Source organism: Urtica dioica, chromosome 1 (genome assembly GCF_054948205.1).
Source record: "Urtica dioica subsp. dioica isolate 48M chromosome 1, U.dioica_male_clone48M_v1_H2, whole genome shotgun sequence".
Classification (NCBI taxonomy): Eukaryota; Viridiplantae; Streptophyta; class Magnoliopsida; order Rosales; family Urticaceae; genus Urtica; species Urtica dioica.
Genome location: NC_142756.1, coordinates 58522034 through 58540539, shown reverse-complemented (window position 1 = coordinate 58540539; position 18506 = coordinate 58522034). Strand labels below are relative to the sequence as shown.

At 36.8% G+C, this 18506-nt stretch overlaps 2 protein-coding genes across 2 annotated transcripts; both read right to left on the bottom strand.

The window, feature by feature from the left end:
• Positions 1-4842: 4842 nt before the first annotated feature.
• Positions 4843-5538, bottom strand: LOC149408241 (uncharacterized). The gene has a single exon (XM_089624590.1). The coding sequence runs from the start codon at positions 5536-5538 to the stop codon at positions 4843-4845; it is 696 nt and encodes a 231-aa protein (XP_089480716.1).
• Positions 5539-15170: 9632 nt separating this feature from the next.
• Positions 15171-17723, bottom strand: LOC149408240 (cell division protein ftsH). The gene is made up of 4 exons (XM_089616357.1): positions 16523-17723; positions 16118-16441; positions 15632-15932; positions 15171-15549 (listed from the first exon to the last, which is right to left on the bottom strand). Exons 1-4 carry the CDS (start codon positions 17477-17479, stop codon positions 15359-15361), a joined length of 1773 nt encoding a protein of 590 aa, XP_089472483.1. The 5' UTR covers positions 17480-17723; the 3' UTR covers positions 15171-15358.
• Between the last annotated feature and the right edge of the window lie 783 nt (positions 17724-18506).

The window sequence follows — 18506 nt, the reverse complement described above, 5'->3', positions numbered from 1 at the left end:
AACTTTTTGAGTTAACTACCGGGTATTCTTTAATTCTATTAAGGGTATTTTGGGGAGTTCAAATTACTTTTTTTGTAAAAAATAAACGAAAAACGTGATATTTGTAATATACCGTTTTTAGGGGAGGTATATGTCATTTATATTAAACTGAAGAGATATATCTAATATTTCTAGAAATAAATGGGATAAATATCGCATTTTTATTAAACACGAGGGATACTCTTGATATTTTCCCAAAAATAAAAAACTCTCTTTATAAAAAAATCCTTAACTTTTTATAAACAAATTTTTAATTTAATTTTTTTTGTATATAAAATAGAAAATGAAAAATTATTTCATTAAAGATATTTTGGGGAGTTCAATTTTTTTTTTTTTTTTTTTTTGTAAAAAATAAGCGAAAAGAATGATATTTGTAATATAACATTTTTTAGGAGATGTATATGTCATTTATATTAAACTGAAGTGATATGTCTGATATTTCTAAAAATCGAAGGGATAAATCTCGCAATTCGATTAGACACAGGGGATACTGTTGATATTTTCCCAATATTTATTTATGGTAGTATTAATTATTTATTGTTTGATCAAGTAAATAATTAATCAATTACTTATTTGTTTATTGCTGGACCAAGTAAATAATTGAGCCTTGAGCAATTGGACCTTGCACAAAATGAGGATGTCGAATTTTAGGGTTATGAGCACAAGGATTTGTGCCAAACCCACATGGCTATGTGTCTTAAATTTCATTCCTCATATATCGGTAGTTACTAATATTTTTTCCTTAGTTGTTTAAATAGAGGAGAGAGAAAAATATTTAAAAGAAAATAAAATATTATCCTTTATTTTTTCTCATGAATATTTAGAGAGAATAATATTTAAAAGGAAATAAGATATTGTCCTTTATTCTCTCTCGTGAATATTAGAACAGAATAATATATAAAAGGAAAAAAATTATTGTCATTTATTCTCTCTAATTTTGAGATAATAATATTTAAAAGGAAATAAGATATTTCCTTTATTATCTAGCTTCCATCTTTTTTTCGAAGTCTCATCACGCCATTCTTAATATCTTCAAGTATGCGAGATAAGTTTTTACGTTGCCCTATCTTCTTCTTAAATTTAAGACAAATAGACAACCATTTCCTATACAATAAGGAATTCATGAATTCAATCAAGAGACTCCCATTAAGCTGCATTAGAGATCATTAGAGATTAGAAAGCATTGACTTGCCTATGAGGAATCATTCAATAATGAGTTCATGACTATGACTTAATGTTGTTCCACTCAATGGGAGAAATACCGAGAAGGGGCAAAAAAAACTATAAGTAGATACATAATTTATACTGTGATCATAATTTCAGACCAACAAGTTGCTTGATGTCATTAATAGCTCTCAAATACTCATTCATATATAACTACATATAACTTAACTGATATGAATTCGATGGCATCAATAATAAAGATAGCAGTATCTACGCTTTGATACCTCTCGTATCCTCTCTCTTCGATTAGCGCCTCTCGTACAAACCTCGTATGAGGAATTGAGCGGATTGATTCAATGAGATTGAGCCTAGACTCATACTTTCAGAGAGGTATCAGAGAGAGAGAGGGACCATACTATCATAGAGGACTGTATGCTATCGATCATGAGATACTCCATTACTCGCATACTATGTACAAATTAAAATCCTTATTTTTGTAAAATAAGTAAATTAGAAATGATTTTGTAAGTCGGTGTCCTATCTCTATGAGGAGGAGTATTATAAGATTAAATCCTTCTAGTTTTAATGCTTTTCGGGAAAGTATAAATACTCGTCTTGTAGTATAGTCGTCGTCATTTATTTATTAGATTTCTCTTTCTACTATCAAGAAAGGTTATAACGAGAGTTCACGCTGCTGTTCAATCCTGTTTACAGAATCAACAAACTCAGAAATCAATCAGACGCAAGTGAAACACCAGATGTCGTCGTTGACGTTATCAGATTTTAATGTTTGATCGAAAGATAGGTATCAATGGAAGATGCTCCATGACCTGAGGTAGAGGAATCGGATTCAGAGAAATTCTCTCACTGGATTGAACAAATTGATTCATTAGATGGAGCTTAGACGCGAGGGAATGCACCGTACAAGAAGTATTGTATTCATGTTAGTTCGAGTTTATTGCTAGTTCTTGTTTCTATATGAGCATTTCCCCATCTATTGACATTAATACCTTTAAGACCCCGTACTAAGGTAGATAAACACTGTTCTATTTGTTTAATAGATAATCTTCTGTAATAACTCAGTTTCTTTTATGCCATAAGACAGCTCTATTTCTATCATCAATTATGTTATAAACTTGATCCTGACCGGTTCTATGTGCGTATTAATACTCCGCTCAATCATGAATTCACTGTTTGTTGATAGATATGAAAAAGTGGATAAATAACCTCTTAGACTAGCTAACTCATCTTATTGATAACAGCCATTTTAACTCAAACAACATTGTCTTATAACTCTAACTCATCTTCCAGACCCGGTTCTATATGCGTGTTGCTAACTGCAAGAATCTGCCCCGTACTACGGCCGGCAGATGCAATGCTGGTTTAGTTCTTGTTATCGTTAATACTATAGTTCATATTATCATGAATAAACTTGTCCAATGAACACTTTTTTTTAGATATGAACCGGTATCTATATGCGTGTTGCTAAGACCTATCTATCCGTACCCATGTGTCTTTATTTACTGGTTTTACCTTCATTCGTTAATTTGGTAAAGTAGCTTGTGTTATACAACTTTTCAGTAACATCATAATAAATACAAAAAATTGGCAACATAAGCCTTATAAACCATGGCAATTGCGTTTTAGCCAACATTTGGTTAATTATTTGTAAATAGCCAATACGCCTACGTGGCATGATATTAACTGCATTTTTTTTTACTCATTTGCCCTTATTAATTATCGGCCTGCATTATATTTGAGGCAGTTTTTTTTTTTAAATTTAAAAATAAACTAAATGGGAAAGTAGTTATATTTTGTACCATTAAAATCGGCATTAATGGTTATGACGCTGTATTTTTTTAATTTCGGATTAAATTGCTTCAGTCAAGTTTGTTTCTATTTTAGTGGCTATTAATTATGGAATATAATCAGTAAATATTTTCTTTTATTTACTGAATATTAGGTGATTCAAATCAGCGAATCATCCTCGATTTTTGAATTTTTTGCCCGCCAAAACAGTTTGATTATTAGCATGTTTCTGCATTAAAAAATTCTAAAAACTACACTTATTTTTGCTCATTGAATCTAGTAAGGATCTCTGTTCGCATAATTTTTCACGTTATCTGATGTTAATTGATTTGTCAGCTTATTTACAATACAAATAAACTGTAAATAAGTTTTGTATTTACTGTCTATTAACAGGATTCCAGTAAATACCGTGTATTTTACTCACAAATTTGATTGTTAGAAGCAAAAACAGACTTTTCTGCAGATTGTAAATGAACCAGTATATTTAACATGACATCAATTTACATATAAATGAATCAATTTACAATTTATAATTTACATGACTCTTATTTACAACTCAAACACGCACAAAAAAAAAAAAAAATTCTTATTGGATCTAAAAACCAGAGCGTTCATCCATTTTTTCCAATCTTTTATTTCTCCGAATCGTAGTGGAAACCCCCAAATCAATCTTCAAACCAGGGTTGGTGCTGGTGGCCGCGCGCAGAAGAGAAGAAGGAGAAGAAGATGGCGGTGCTCGGTCTCAGCGGGATGGCGCGCGCGAGGAAGAGAAGCTCGGGCTTGGGCTGGTGCTGGTGGCCGCGCGCAGAAGAGAAGAAGGAGAAGAAGACGATGTTTGACATTTCTGTTTGTGTGAGAGAGAAAATAGCGTGAGAGAGAGAAGATTGTGTGAATCAATGGTATTAATTACGGATCTTTATGATGTTCATCAATAACCGCTGTAATTATTATCATAATATATTGATTTATATGAATTTATTTCTGTAATGTAGTGGGCGGGAACAGATTAGGGGTTTTTGGTATTTTTACAACGTGTAAATAAATTGGGCTGACTATCAACCCGAAATTAACAGAATGTTGGCCAAATCCAAATCTATCTAAATAAGGGAGGCTATTTAGCTATATAACCCTAATAAATATTACATAAAATATGAGATACAAATTTTCAATATTGTTTAATAAAACACTAGCATAATTGGAGTTATAAATTAAAAATGGTCGCATATTATTTACGAGTTTAATTTATTGAGCTTAATTCTGACAATGATTCATAGCCTTCTAATCCATTGTTAATTTGGATCTTATGCTCTTTATTTTTTGTTAATAATCTTTTTGTTTAGTGAAAATTTCGCCTCTAACCTTAATTCATGGGTTGGGATTATCTCAAGGAAATTTATAGAGTAGGGCCAATTGTCATTAAATTGAAATATTAGGATAATATAGATGTGCAAAAAAAAAAAAAAGTTAAGCAACCATTTACTCCGTGATATATGTGGTTTAAATTGTCATGTACGGTGGAACCTAGCTTGACTGGTGGTAGTTCCACACAAGTTTCAAATTTTAAATGGAGGTCGTAAGTTCAATTGGCACCGCTATGAAGAAAATGATAAAAACAAAATAATAATAATAATAATAATAATAAAATCTGAATTTGAGTGTTGAGTATTTGCATATAAAGATCAACTGGAGCTGTAAGATTAAGGTGGTCTAAACAATAAGTTGATGGATTAAGTCTAACTGTATCTGTTTGGAACATCGGATACATTACAAAAAAAAAAAAAAATTAAAAGAATAAGAGGTTGATGATTGTTTTTCCGTCTGAATAGCGAGTCAGAGATTGTTGCTGAGATGCGAAGATGAGATAGGCATCGCCTTACGGCACAATGGGCAGAGGTGACTGGTCTTCAACCACCGAACTATGCAATCTCTGTGATAATAATGCTCGCACGGCATCTTTACGACCGTACGATGGCGATCACAACCATCTTCTGAATCGTCGTTGAAGCTGTCCCTACAAATACAGCACATTCCCAGATCGCGCTCTTCGCTGTTGTCCATCTCTTGAAGACCTTCAAAGGCCGCGTTGTTGCTGTCCCTCCGAGCCGTGGCTGAAGCCAAGGCCTGGTTCACGGTGCGTGCTGCCGAATAGCGGGCCTCTCTGGGGAAAGAGGTTTGAGCTGCGACGATTAAGTGGACACTCAGCGTCTCGGCATTCGCTGCCTCCGCCGAGATCCACGTGGACGCCTTCGAAAGTAGCAACGCCAACGACTCCACCAGCGCCGGCGGCGGCCCTGCCACTCCGATGTCGGTCAGGACTCTTCGGACGATCTCGTCGCCGCCGTCGAAGAACTCCTTCCCCGACACCACGCGCGGCGGCGCTGAGATCCGGCGGCCGTGTGCCGAGGCTTCGTGATATCTTCCGGTGAGGCTGACAGTTAGGTTTTGGGCTCCGCCGGAGGTTCCCGTTGTTGTTTGGAGTTTAATGACGCAACCGTAGCCTTCAGTTGACAACGTGAACGACGGCATCCTGTGTTTCACTTGCGTCTGATTGATTTCGGAGTTCGTTGATTCTGTAAACGGGATTGAGCAGCAGCGTAAGCTCTCGTTATAACCTTTCTTGAAAATAGAAATCTAATAACGACGACTATACTAAAAGACGAGTATTTATACTTTCCCGAAAAGCATTAAAACTAGTAGGATTCAATATTATACTACTACTCCTAACAGAAATAGGACACCGACTTACAGAATCATTTTTAATTTACTTATTTTACAATAATCATTTTTATTTTTTTTATAAATAATTTAGAGCAGTTTATAAAGAATAATAATCAAACAAACCAACCCATTAAAATAGCCAATATTTTAAAAATCTTTATAAAATAGGCAATTTGAATATGAGATTTGTATATAATTAGTCTCTTTCCGGAAATGAATTATAATTATAGCCAAACATTCATTTAATTCACAAAATAGTCAATTTATATTATCTTCTCAAATTACCCTTTTGACCATCCGAGATCGAGATCATCCGTTTTTTTTTTTCTTTCTTTAAAATTCATAGAAAATCATAAACTGATTTGGAATTGTCGTTTTTTATGTGTCGTTTAGCTTAATTTGTCTAGGAATTTGACTTAGTTCTCTCCATTTCTACACACATATATTTTGTTCCACCGTTAATCCATATATTTTTTCCATTATACATCAATTACAATTAATAACGTCTTTTACAGTTGAGTTTAATGATGATTATGTTACGCCCCCAAAATTGTGACTCGTGGCGATCCTCATCTAGATTTTGTCCTGCACATGAGCGATTGCTTTTCGCCTCACCAAAAGCGGATCGCCTCCTATGTATTCTATGATCCCAGCGGTTCTTCTTTAGTGATCCTAGGTTTGAGTTCATCCATACTATATGCGTAGAGGAAGGCTTGGGAACAATGTGTTCTCATCCTGAAATTAGACATGGCAAGCATTATGATCAGGTTAAAAAAGATTTCTTTTAGTCATATTATATGAGGATCAAATTTTCAGCATTGTTATTATTGGGGGATTTGGACACATTCGTCGTCTCAATGTTTTTTTTACCAAAATCAACCAAACTATAATTTTGGACACTTCTATTAGCATGTCAAATGTGCACTGTTCATCTTACCATTTAAATTCAATTTCTTCTCATGTTTTTCCTTTTTTCCCATTTCTCTCACTTTGTCTCGATTCTCTTTCTATCATATCTACCTCAGCGGACCATCGACGCACCTCAACTTCTCCAACCTCCTCGACCCTGCCGCCTGCGACACCTCCCCCACTTTTTAAGATGTTTTCATATGAAAATGGATTCTTTTATTTTTGTATTGGATGAAATGTTTTTTTAGCTCGTATCAATTTTATGTTATTGTAGACATGTATTACAATTTTATGTTAATGTCGCCATGTATTACAATTTTATAAAAAATTTAGACGTACATGTCTAATATTTTTTTGTAGTTGTAGACATGTGTGTCCACAAATAAAAGATTTATAAACATGTATACCTATAATTTCTGTATTTGTAGACATGTATGTCTACAATTTCGATAAATAAATTTTTGTAATTGTAGACGTATTTGCCTACAATTTCGATAAATATATTTTTGTAATTGTAGACATGTATATCTATAATATTTATAGTTATATATATATATCTATGAAAAATACTTTGTATATACTGAACAAATACCAACAAAGCTAGGCTAAGTGACCAACAAAGCAATAACTCAGAAAAAAAACAATGAATGTAATCACCAAGGAATGCAATGACAGTAATAGACTCCTGAACTTAAGAGATATGAATAATGAACTTAAGAGCCAATACTTACCTCTGCATTTCATTTCACTTTCATGTATTAAAAAAATAACAAAAAAAAAAAAAAAAACAAACAAACAAGTACTAGTCTTAATAGTCCATGCCAAAAATATTGAATCGATCAACATCCACCGAGGGAAGGAAAAAAAACAGCCTTGAAATAAAGGCGGGCCCAACCAATCCAGAGAAGATCCGTATTCAATGACGAGACTTAAGAAGGATCTTTTGGGCATGACCCATCTTTGAAAGGAAAAGTGCGTGAAGAACTCTTTGAAAGAGCATCTTAATTACTGGCATTACGTGACACATTATAGAATCGGTCATAATCATAATGATAGAAGAGATTTTGACCGCGAGATCCAGGATAGATTAATTTGCAAGCATTTTATAAATATCGACATGTATAGCTAAAAAATCCATAAAAAATTCTCTTATTGATCCCATCTTTATGGTCGATCAGTCTCTCCATAGTTAAGCTCGATATTCTTAATAATATGCAAATATCATTTACTTTAAATTTTATTCTCCTAGAAGTATTTTCTACTGAATTTAGTACATTTCATAATATTTAATCATTACGTGATCTAAATCGGATTTTATAGACAAGAATTTGATGCCCAACTTCTCAAAAAACATGACTTGGGTTTTACCAAAATTTGTAACTAATTGGCCAGTTGATTCTCACCTCAACTGTTTGGTGTCATCTATGCAAATCATCAAATTCTTCGACACTCAAAATCCAAACTAATGGAGCTACCATTCTAGTGGAGAACGATTCACCACTCTTGAGAAGCGTTAGCTCTGTGACTCCCTTCGACCTAGAGACACCATTCCCTAGAAAATTTTAAAATAAGAGGTGTTAGATTTATTATTCAAGATCCAAATAATAATAAATATGTACTAAACAATATCCCATATCAAACACATGTTAGATTATCAAAGTTTATAAACAAACTGGAATCCATTCGCGTCGAGCGTGAGTGGAAGCGTAATTTCATGACTGTTGACCGGTCACTACTACAAAATTGATTTTTTGATGCGCAAGACTATCAGATGCGACTAGTCGCATCTAAATAACTTTTAGATGCGACTAGTCGCATCGGATAGTCAATCAGAAGCCGAAAAAATTCGTTCAAATTGGCTTTTGATTTTGACAATCCGATGCGACTAGTCGCACCTGAAAATATGTTGAAACTTTCAGGTGCGACGTTGTCTCATCAGATAGTTTTAAATTTTTAGGCGGGCCTCATCTCCCCCTCTTTTATTTCATTAATCTGACGTGGCGAATGAAATTTTTATTTTTTTTAATTATAATCCGGTGCGACAAGTCGCACCTGAAGAGTTACCAGGTGCGATTAAGTCGCACCTGATGATTAGGGTTTGTTTAAAAACCCAGGTCGCGATCCTTTCTTCTCCAGCCGTTCAAACACCATTTTTTCACTCTCCCTCTCTGCTAACTTCCCTTCTCCGACCACCCTCTCCTCCGTCCACCCAGCTCTCCTCCGTCCCTCTCTTCTCGGCCTCTTCCTTCGCCGACCACCACACCACGTACCCGTACCCGCCTCACAGCCTCGTACACATTCGGTCCTCCGTGCGTCTCTGGTCCTCTGCCTCGTACCGGGCCACCGGACCTCCGCCTCATCCGGCCACCGGACCTCGCCAGTCACCACTGCCACCGTCCCTGCTCCGGCCTCCAGGTTATCTTTCTCTCTCACTCTATCTCTGGCTCTCTCTTTCTCTCACGACAATTTTGCTCTGTTTTGTCCAGCTCCGCCACCGGACCTCACCATCTCCGCCGTCCCTGCTCCATCTCCGACAGCGCCTCAGCCACCGGACCTCACCGTCTCTGCTGAATCTCCGACGCAAGGTTAGTGTTTTTATTTTTTTTCCTGTTTAAGTATATATACATATATATATTACTAGTTCATATATGAATATATGTGTAATAATATATGTATATATATATATATGTGTGTGTTTGTATATTGCATATATGTTTAGTTTATATGTGTTACTAATTCTAGTATTATATATTGTGTTAAGTAATTTTAATTGGATTAGTTTAATTTAATGTGTAACTTAATTAGTATTAATTTGATAATTAATTTAACATGTTTAGTAATTTGGTTAATTTTAATAATGCTATTAGTTTAGGTTAAAAGTTTAAATTGATTGTAAATTAGTTAGTATTAATATGATAATTTCACATGTTTAATAATGTGATTAGTTTATATTAGGTAAAAATTAAGTTTTAATTGTTTTTTTGACATGTTTTGATATATAGTTTGTGACATTTTTAAATTTTTTCCTTTTAATTAATTTAGATTAATTGAAAGTAAATTATTACCTAGAAATTGTAATTAGTTTAATAATTACATTTATGTTGCTTAGTTTATAATTAGTTAATTAATTTGTGATAAGTTTGTGTAGTTGATTTAACATGTAATGAAATTGTAATTTAAATAAGAAAAATAGTTTTGTGACATGCTTTGATAGTTTGTGACATGTTTTTATAGTTTGTGATATTTTGTTTATTTCGATTTTTCATTTATAAATGTTGTGATCGAACCACGGAGGTTCGGTTTAGGTTTGAGCTAATTTATAGGATAGTTCTGGATGGTTTGTGTATGTTTTTAAATAATTTTGCAGGTTTTTGGTTTGTCAGTATAATAGGGGAAACTCTGCCGAAATTTCGGTAGAGTTTCGAATTAATTAGTCTAAAAACTCCCAACTTATTCAATCCGAGCTCAAAATAACATAGAATTCATAATCTCTCTTTCATTTTGTTCTCCGTCGTCCTTTATCAATAACTCTTTCATAATCTCTCTTATACTTCGAAACAGTGGTTTAAAGAGGAGCCGTACGTACTCGCGACTCAAGTCAAACAAGTTTTTTACATCGAAGATCTTGTTAAAGGCGGCGACTGGGAAATCGTCCAGGAATGCAATCATCGAGGGATTTAGGACATTCCTGAAGTTGACCCCTCCAACTCAGCCTCGATCCCATTGACTATAGAGTTGTCAAACATCGAGCGTTTGAATCATCGACACGAAACCGATGAAGCTGAGTTAGTGACTGTCGTTGACGATGAGGAAAATGAGAGACGGGTCGTTTTTGAGGGAGAAGATGTTGATGTCGATATAGAAGATGATATTAACATTATATGCATAGATGACGATGAATGAGTAATATCTTTTTTGTATGTTTATTTACTAATAGTATGTAACCACGGTTTTCCTCCGCCATATGTGAGGTTTGTTAATAATAAAATCCATGGTGCCGTCCACGTTTTTTTTTAACAGAAAACTAATATTTATTTACTAATGTTGTTCACATCTTACAGGATGTCAGATGTAGGTGGAGATGAGTCTCCGCTACACCGTTCAGGAGCAGGTGGAGATGAGTCTCCGCTAGAGACACCGGGTTCCCAAGGTCCTAAGAAAACAAGGGGACCAACAACCGGCTCTACTTCGGCAAAAGCAACGCTTGGGGTACCCGATGCGAAAGTTGTTAGGTATGACCCAATCAACCAAACCTTCTAGCAGGACGTAAGGAAAACAATAAAAAAGGTAGGAGTATTCAACAACCGCGTCGGCGCTTTGGTGAAAGTCCATATCCCGGTCACACTTCGTTATTGGAACGAAGTGACGCCCCAGATGTTGGGCAATATTCTGAGCGCACTTCATTTCGAGTACACTTTCGTGTACAAGGATGATGAGACCGAGGAGCTGCTTCCGGCGGATTGCTTTCGTCATCAGATTGACCAGACTATCATTCGCGATGCAAAGCGAATGAGGCGCAACCAAAAGTCTAGATTATCAGGGACTTTCTTAGGCAAATGTTGTGGGCAAATGAATGTCGCCAAGAAAGAAATCCCAAAAGGATATCAAAAAGACGATTGGGAGAAGGTGATAGAGGAGTTCGCAACTGACGATTGGAAGGTAATGTATAATTCAAAAAAATTATGTTATCTTCTATGAAATCGAATTATAACGCAATTTAATATGTGCAGAAAAAGTCTACTCGCAACAGGGACAAGTCAAAGAACAAGAAAACGAAGTCCACACAAGGGTCGATTTCTTTCTTGGCTCATCGACATTTGAACGTAAGTTTATTCTAATTTTGTAATATTTTTTTTGCAATAAATACATTACTCATATTTTCATAAGAACTACAGAGTAGGGAAGATGGGACTTTGGCCTCGGCGTTAAACACGTAGGAGAAAAAACATCAAGATGATCAAGGCAATTGGACGACAGATTGGGCGCAACAAGCATTTGTAAGTTACTTGTGTTAATTACTTAATAATCAAGTTTTGATAATCTTAATAATTTTTTTAACATATGTTTGAAGGCACGAATTATGACTCAAGTCGAGGATATTCAGCGACAAGCAGCGGAGTCAGGCCAAACGTTTGACATAGACCAGGTGGAGCAGTACGCGATGGATAGTGTTCTCGGGCAACGTCGAGATTGGTATGTCTGGATAGGTCCCTCCATCCCGAGATCCTCGTATCTCTTGGCTCAGGCTCAGGACGACAGCTCGTCCTCAGGTTCTTCATCGAGGCGCGTTCCAGATCCAGTGGTTAGCGAGCTACAAGCAGCGTTGGCCGCACAACAGGCTGCAATGGAAGAGATGAGGCGTGAGCAACAAGCTCAGATGGAGGCGTTTCAGCGACAGTTCTTTGCCTACACACATCAGCATCCGTCTCACATGCAGACATCCCCCGCGATGCTGCACCCTGGGACGACGCCGCCATCAGCTTCAATGCCGAATGTTCAGACGCCGCCCTCCGCTTCAATGCCGAATGTTCAGACGCTGCCATCCGCTTCAATGCCAAATGCTCAGACGCCAGATTCGGTAGAATTTCAGCGACATCGTTCGAGCGGCAGCGCACCAGGACGCCAAGGCGCATGATGAATATCTGGCGGAAGAGGAGGCCGTGCATTCCAGAATTGGAAGACTTCGAGTGAAAAAGGGAAAGAAAATGAATAGATTGTAATTTTTTTAATTTATTGAACGTAAATTATCAAATTTTATGAATTTAATATTAGAATTCCTATTAAATTATTTATATAATTATTCTAATTGATATTATATAATAATTATTATTAAATTTATTTATTTAATTTAACAAAAAAAATTATTTAATTATCAGCATTTTTATTTAATATAGGCTGATTTTATTAAAATCAACATTAAAAAAAAAACTACAGACAATCAGGTGCGACTAGTCGCATCTGATACCTTCGCGGGAAAAGTATCAGATGCGACTAGTCGCATCTGATTGTACTGTAACCCGCCAAAATATTAGGCGGGGAATTACTATCAGATGTGACTAGTCGCATCTGATACTTTTCCCGCGAAGGTATCAGATGCGACTAGTCGCATCTGATAGTATATATCCCGCTTTAATATCTTATTTTGGAGTATATTTAGGTGCGAATTTTGGTGCGAGAAGTCGCACCTAAACTGTCGCACCTGATAGTGATGACTTTCAGGTGCGACTTGTCGCACTTAAAAGCATCAGGTACGGACTTTCAGATGCGACTTTGTCGCATCGAAAGTCGCACCTGATGATACTTTCAGGTGCGACTATGGTGCTTTCAGGTGCGACTTTTGTCACACCTGATGCACTATTTTGTACTAGTGGGTGGTGTTGTGAAATTACGCCATATAAGAAAATAGTCGTTCTCTTACCCATTTGAGAGAGCACATCAAATTTAGGGAGTAATTTCTTGATGTCAACAAACTTGGATTTCATTGAATTCATGTTGTTCTTGGAGTAAAGCACTGCAGATTTATTGTCACATAGATCTTCAATGGCCGGCCGATGCCATCTACCAGACGAAGTCTCATGAAAAAATTTCGCAGCCATATCCAATGGTTGGATGTCTTGAAACTAGCTATGAACTCCGTAATCATGGTTGAAGAAGCTACCTGCGTCTATTTAGTAAACTTCAAAGAAATACCTCCTCCAACCAACATGAAAATGTAACCTGGCGTGGAGCGTCGGAGTCAGAGTATCCAATGGTCTCCAAAGTGTCTGATCTCCGATCCGTCAACACGTAGTCCTTTTTTCTCCTCAAGTAGTGCATGACACGCTTTGCCGCCTTCTAATGTAGCGTGCATGGATTACTCATATATCTGCCTAAAACACCCACTATAAATGTTATATCCAGGCCGGTATAAAATTATGCATACATCAGACTCCGAACGACCAAGGCATATGGAATCTTTTGCATCTCATTTCTTTCAAGATCATACTTAGGGCATTGCTAGTTTTGGCTATTTTTGCTACGGGCATATCTCCTGGATTACAAACTTTCATGCCGAATATACTCGAGATTTTATCTATATAGCCTTTTTTGTGATAATCCAAGAATACCTTGAGAATGATCTCTACGTATCTGGATTCCTAATACAAAATAAGCTTCACCAAGATCTTTCATTTCGAAATTCTATGTCAAATATTTGTTGGTCTCATATGTCGAAAAACATTTGTTCAGCAATATTCTCAATTTCTTATCGCTCTAAGTGGAGCTACCATATGGATTGGATATGAAAATATGAGATGTTTAAGGTGACTCCATGACAAGAATTTAAACTCCAAATCCCAGGCTGGCTATAATTATATACTAGATATAATTATCACTGTCCTATGTCATTAGCTTTACTTTACCAACTTTCCTTAATCGTTGATTTTATTGTATGAGTACATACGTAATAATCATCACAGCGTTTTACCTATTAACATTAGGGTATAACAGCCTTAAAAGGGCTATCTAACTGAATTAGCTTCAAATGTTAAGTGTAAATCTAATATTGTGATACATGGAAGAGACTATGTCGACAAACTGACGTACAACCGCTATGATCCTTATTAGTTTTCATGCTTAATAGAGACTTTATGATGTAAACGATATAATGATGGATTTATCTTATGATATGTGCACTTATGTTAGTTATTAAGCTATACGGTATGACACATGGGCCAAGTGGGAGAATGTTAGCCCGTATATTCTTGAAGCTCATTAATGAGCTTTGTACGTGAGAAATAATGTGGCCTAAGTGTATTATCAGTTAGAGTTTAATAATAAATAAGATAAATTCTACTGGTTGATAAATAAAAGTTAATTTCCTATTGTATCATAATAGTGAGTCTATATAAAAGCTAACCTTAAGAATTGGTCTTCTCTCAATCCATTACGTTGTTTTTCTCTGTCATCAAAAGAAAGCTCTTAAGTCTAAAGGGTCAAGAGAGATAAATCAATTCCGATAATTCTGTCACCGCTGTCGCTCTCGTCATGGATCGATGTAGGCTTTCTTAATCTCTAATGTTTTGTAAAAAAATCATATAATTCTAAGATATTGGCTATTTAAGATTGTCTAAATTATGCTTACAAATATCTGACGGCAAACATTTTAAATGTAATATAACTTAAGGACTAAAATGACATTTTACTTTAGCTTTTCCATTTTTTTTAATATTTAGGGACAAAAATGTCCTTTTTCTTTAGCATGAACCGTTAAAAATGTATGTGTGTTCACGTGAACAGTAAACCCTACTTTTCTAATATACATATAATCATAATAAACGTAATAATAATAATAATAATAATAATAATAATAATAATAATAATAATAATAATAATAATGTTGACTAGCTATTCATTTTTAATTGATTTTTATGGATTAAAGAGTTATTGATACATCCTTATGTCAAAATCTAGTTTTACTTTATATATATATATATATTTGTCTCTTTTACAAAAAATTCCACAGCAATAAGCAAATAGCGATGCTCAAAAGATCTGTCGCAATCCGCGACTCCAATTGATCTAGTATACTCCTTCATTCATGTCTTCAACCAAAAAACCAAAAAACCTTGGAACTTCAAGTGACACTGATCCTGATTAATACTCATGGCATTCTCATGTAAATTTCAAAATAAATAATGAAAAAACAAAAAATGAATAGTATATGCACTATTTAGTCTGTTCATGTGAGAGCTTGGTATCCCATTGGGCCTTGAGGCCCGTCGTCATTTCTCCGATAAAGCGAAGGCATCCACGGAAACAGTTTCCCGAGCTCCTTGCTTATCGCTGCAGCCCCTATCCGCTTATTAGTAATCCCAAACTTTGCCCTTTCCACCGCTTCCATTATATCGTCTCGATTCACATTCTCGCCACCTGAAACAAAAAAGCACCGCAAACAATGTCATGTGGTTCTACTTGGATTGTAAGTCATCTGTTTATAGACCGAAAATCCCACCTCGACGAGCGGCGAGTAAGGCGGATTCGTTAACGATGTTTGCGAGGTCGGCTCCAACGAAGCCCGGAGTCAGAGAAGCGACCAATTGGCACATCAATTTCGGGTCTTCCTCTAGAGGGACGTCTCTGAAATGGACAGCCAGGATCTTTCTCCTTCCGTCCTCGTCGGGTTCTCCGACGACCACTTTTCTCGAGAAACGACCCGGCCGGCACAGAGCCGAGTCCAATGCTTCTGGTCGGTTAGTGGCCGCGATCACCACCACCTTCGTGTCCGTCTCGAATCCATCCATTTCCGTCAATAACTAAATAATAAAAGGAAATTTGTCAGAGATGTCAGCAATGTTGACATCTTGGTGGCATTTTGGGACAAATTAGTGTTTTGGTGGAAAGTGGGAAAATGTTATGAAATTGGTGACAAATGAGGCAATTTCTCTATATTTTATAACCGTGGTGTCCAGGTTCAAAGAGAGAGAGAGAGAGGCATTACCTGGTTCAAAGTCTGGTCGCGTTCGTCGTTGAAGCTGCGGCCGCGCTTGCCGCCGACGGCGTCGAGTTCGTCGATGAAGATGATGGAAGGGGAGGCCTTCCTGGCGACGGCGAAGAGGTCTCTGATGCGGGCGGCACCTCTGCCCACAAACATCTCAACGAACTCGCTGGCCGACACCGAGAAGAAGGGCACCCCCGCCTCCCCCGCCACCGCCCGCGCCAGCAGCGTCTTCCCCGTCCCCGGCGGCCCCACCAGCAGCACTCCCCGAGCCAACTTCGCTCCCAACTTCTCATACTTTATGCCTCCTCGCAGGCACCCCACTATCTACCAAAAACAAAAAAAACTCATTACACATTGTCGTTCACATCGTTACACTCAACTCTCTCTCTCTCTCTCTCTGCTCACCTCCATCAGCTCCACTTTTGCGGTGTCCACCCCTTCAACGTCGTCGAACCCCACCATCTCCACGTCCCCTTTCCGCTTCTTCGCCGGGCTGTTGGCCGCGTACAGCTGGCGGTATAGCAGCCACATCAGCGGAATCAACGGGATCCACAGAGTGATCACCGTTATCAAAGTACTCCTCATCGCCATCAACGCCGACTGAGGAGCCGACCTGTACGTGGTCCCCGTCTCCCTCATCAGCCTCAGAAGGAACTTCTCGTCGTGGTCCACTTTCCTCGCCGCATATTGCCACTCCGGCGCTGAAACTCGCTTCTTTGTTTCTGCTGCGGTCGTCTCTTCTTCGTCCCGAGTGTTTGTGTTGTAGTATATACGCCGAGACCCTTCTTCCAGGAGCACGCTTGTGACTTCCCGGTTTTGGAGGTTCGCAATCAGGTCCGAGTACGGAACGAGTTTCGGGGACGGAAACGAGGTGAGTTTCAGCAAGAGAAAGCACATTCCCAAAGCGACCGAGACGGAACCCGAAAGCATGACTCTTCTTATGTTCTTCCTTAAGAACGCCCCCACATGGTTTAGGACCGACCCAATCGATACTCTTTTCATTCTTATACTCAGCAACCGCAACCTCGGACGAAGCCTCAGCGAGAATCGCCTTCTCACTCCTCTTTTCCCCAAATAGACTTGCCTATCAACTGGTTTACTATTGTTTCTATTACTATCGATTTCATCCTCCTCACAAGCCAATCCGTTATGCAATTTCAGACAGCCACAAAACCCAATTCGCTTAAACCCACTTTGAGAGTTGTAAAACCTAATGCATCTGATGGAACTAAATGGAAGTGAACTTTTCCCACTAAAGAGCTCACATCTTTTGAAGGCCTTAGCTTTGCCACCGAAAAATCCCAACTTGTTGTGATGGGCAAGCAAGAGTCCATTGTTGTAAGCTACAGAAAAACAAGCCATGTCTCTAACGCTAATGAGCAAAGCTACAGATTAACTGGGTTTGACTCATTTCAATTAGAGAGTGGTTTAGTTGGAGCTAAAGCGAGCCCCTTTCTGAACGGTTCTTGAGATAAGATAGTTACCTGATTGGGAAAGAAGAAAGCGAACCCTTACACAGAAACCAAACGGAACAGTTGTTTATGATTTGGTTTTGGCTGTTTATGTTGATTTGGGAGAAACTGGCATAGAATAGAATGGAGAAGAAAAGAGGCTAAATAGATATGATATCCATATCCACTTTTTTTTTTTTTTTTTTTTTTTTTTCCTCCTCTGGGCGTGTTGTTGGCAATGACTTGCAGAAAAACTACAATCGTTTCCGGACTTGGGTCTTCTTAAAAAACGACTCGTCGTACGGTCACTTTTATTTTATTTTAAAGTTATGAATTTGCAAAATAACCAAGGTTTGTCTTAATTGAGTGAAATAGCCAAAATGTGCAGCAATATGGTTTCAAAAAAAAATTTTGACCCCAAGATTTTTTTTTTTAAAGTGATAAATTGCTTATAATAATCGTCAAATATTTTAATTCTGACTGTCATAAAAATTTTGAAAATAGAAATTTGGCTATTTTGCTGAAAAGTTAAAACTTTGTCTATTTTACTAAATCGATAAGTTTCAAATGGCTATTTTGTACGATTTTTCCTTTATTATTTCATTTATATAATTCTTTTTTTTATTCTTACAAAATAATTATATTTTCATTTTTGAAGTGCTGCATCTGATTTCCTTTCATTGATTTTTACTTAAATGCAGCTATTGCATATTTTCCGTGGACGGCCACGAAGATTATATCATTTTTGCATGATCATTAACCCAAATTCCGTGATAATCATAGGGAAATTGCTTATTAAGAGTGATTTTAGTCCACTTTTTAAAAATCTATAAAAATAAATAATTTATCATTCTATAACTTGTACTTTTTTAAGACATTAACTATTACCCTATTTTCCCTAAGTAGCTAATTCTCTCAATTTTTGAATTTTTTTCTTC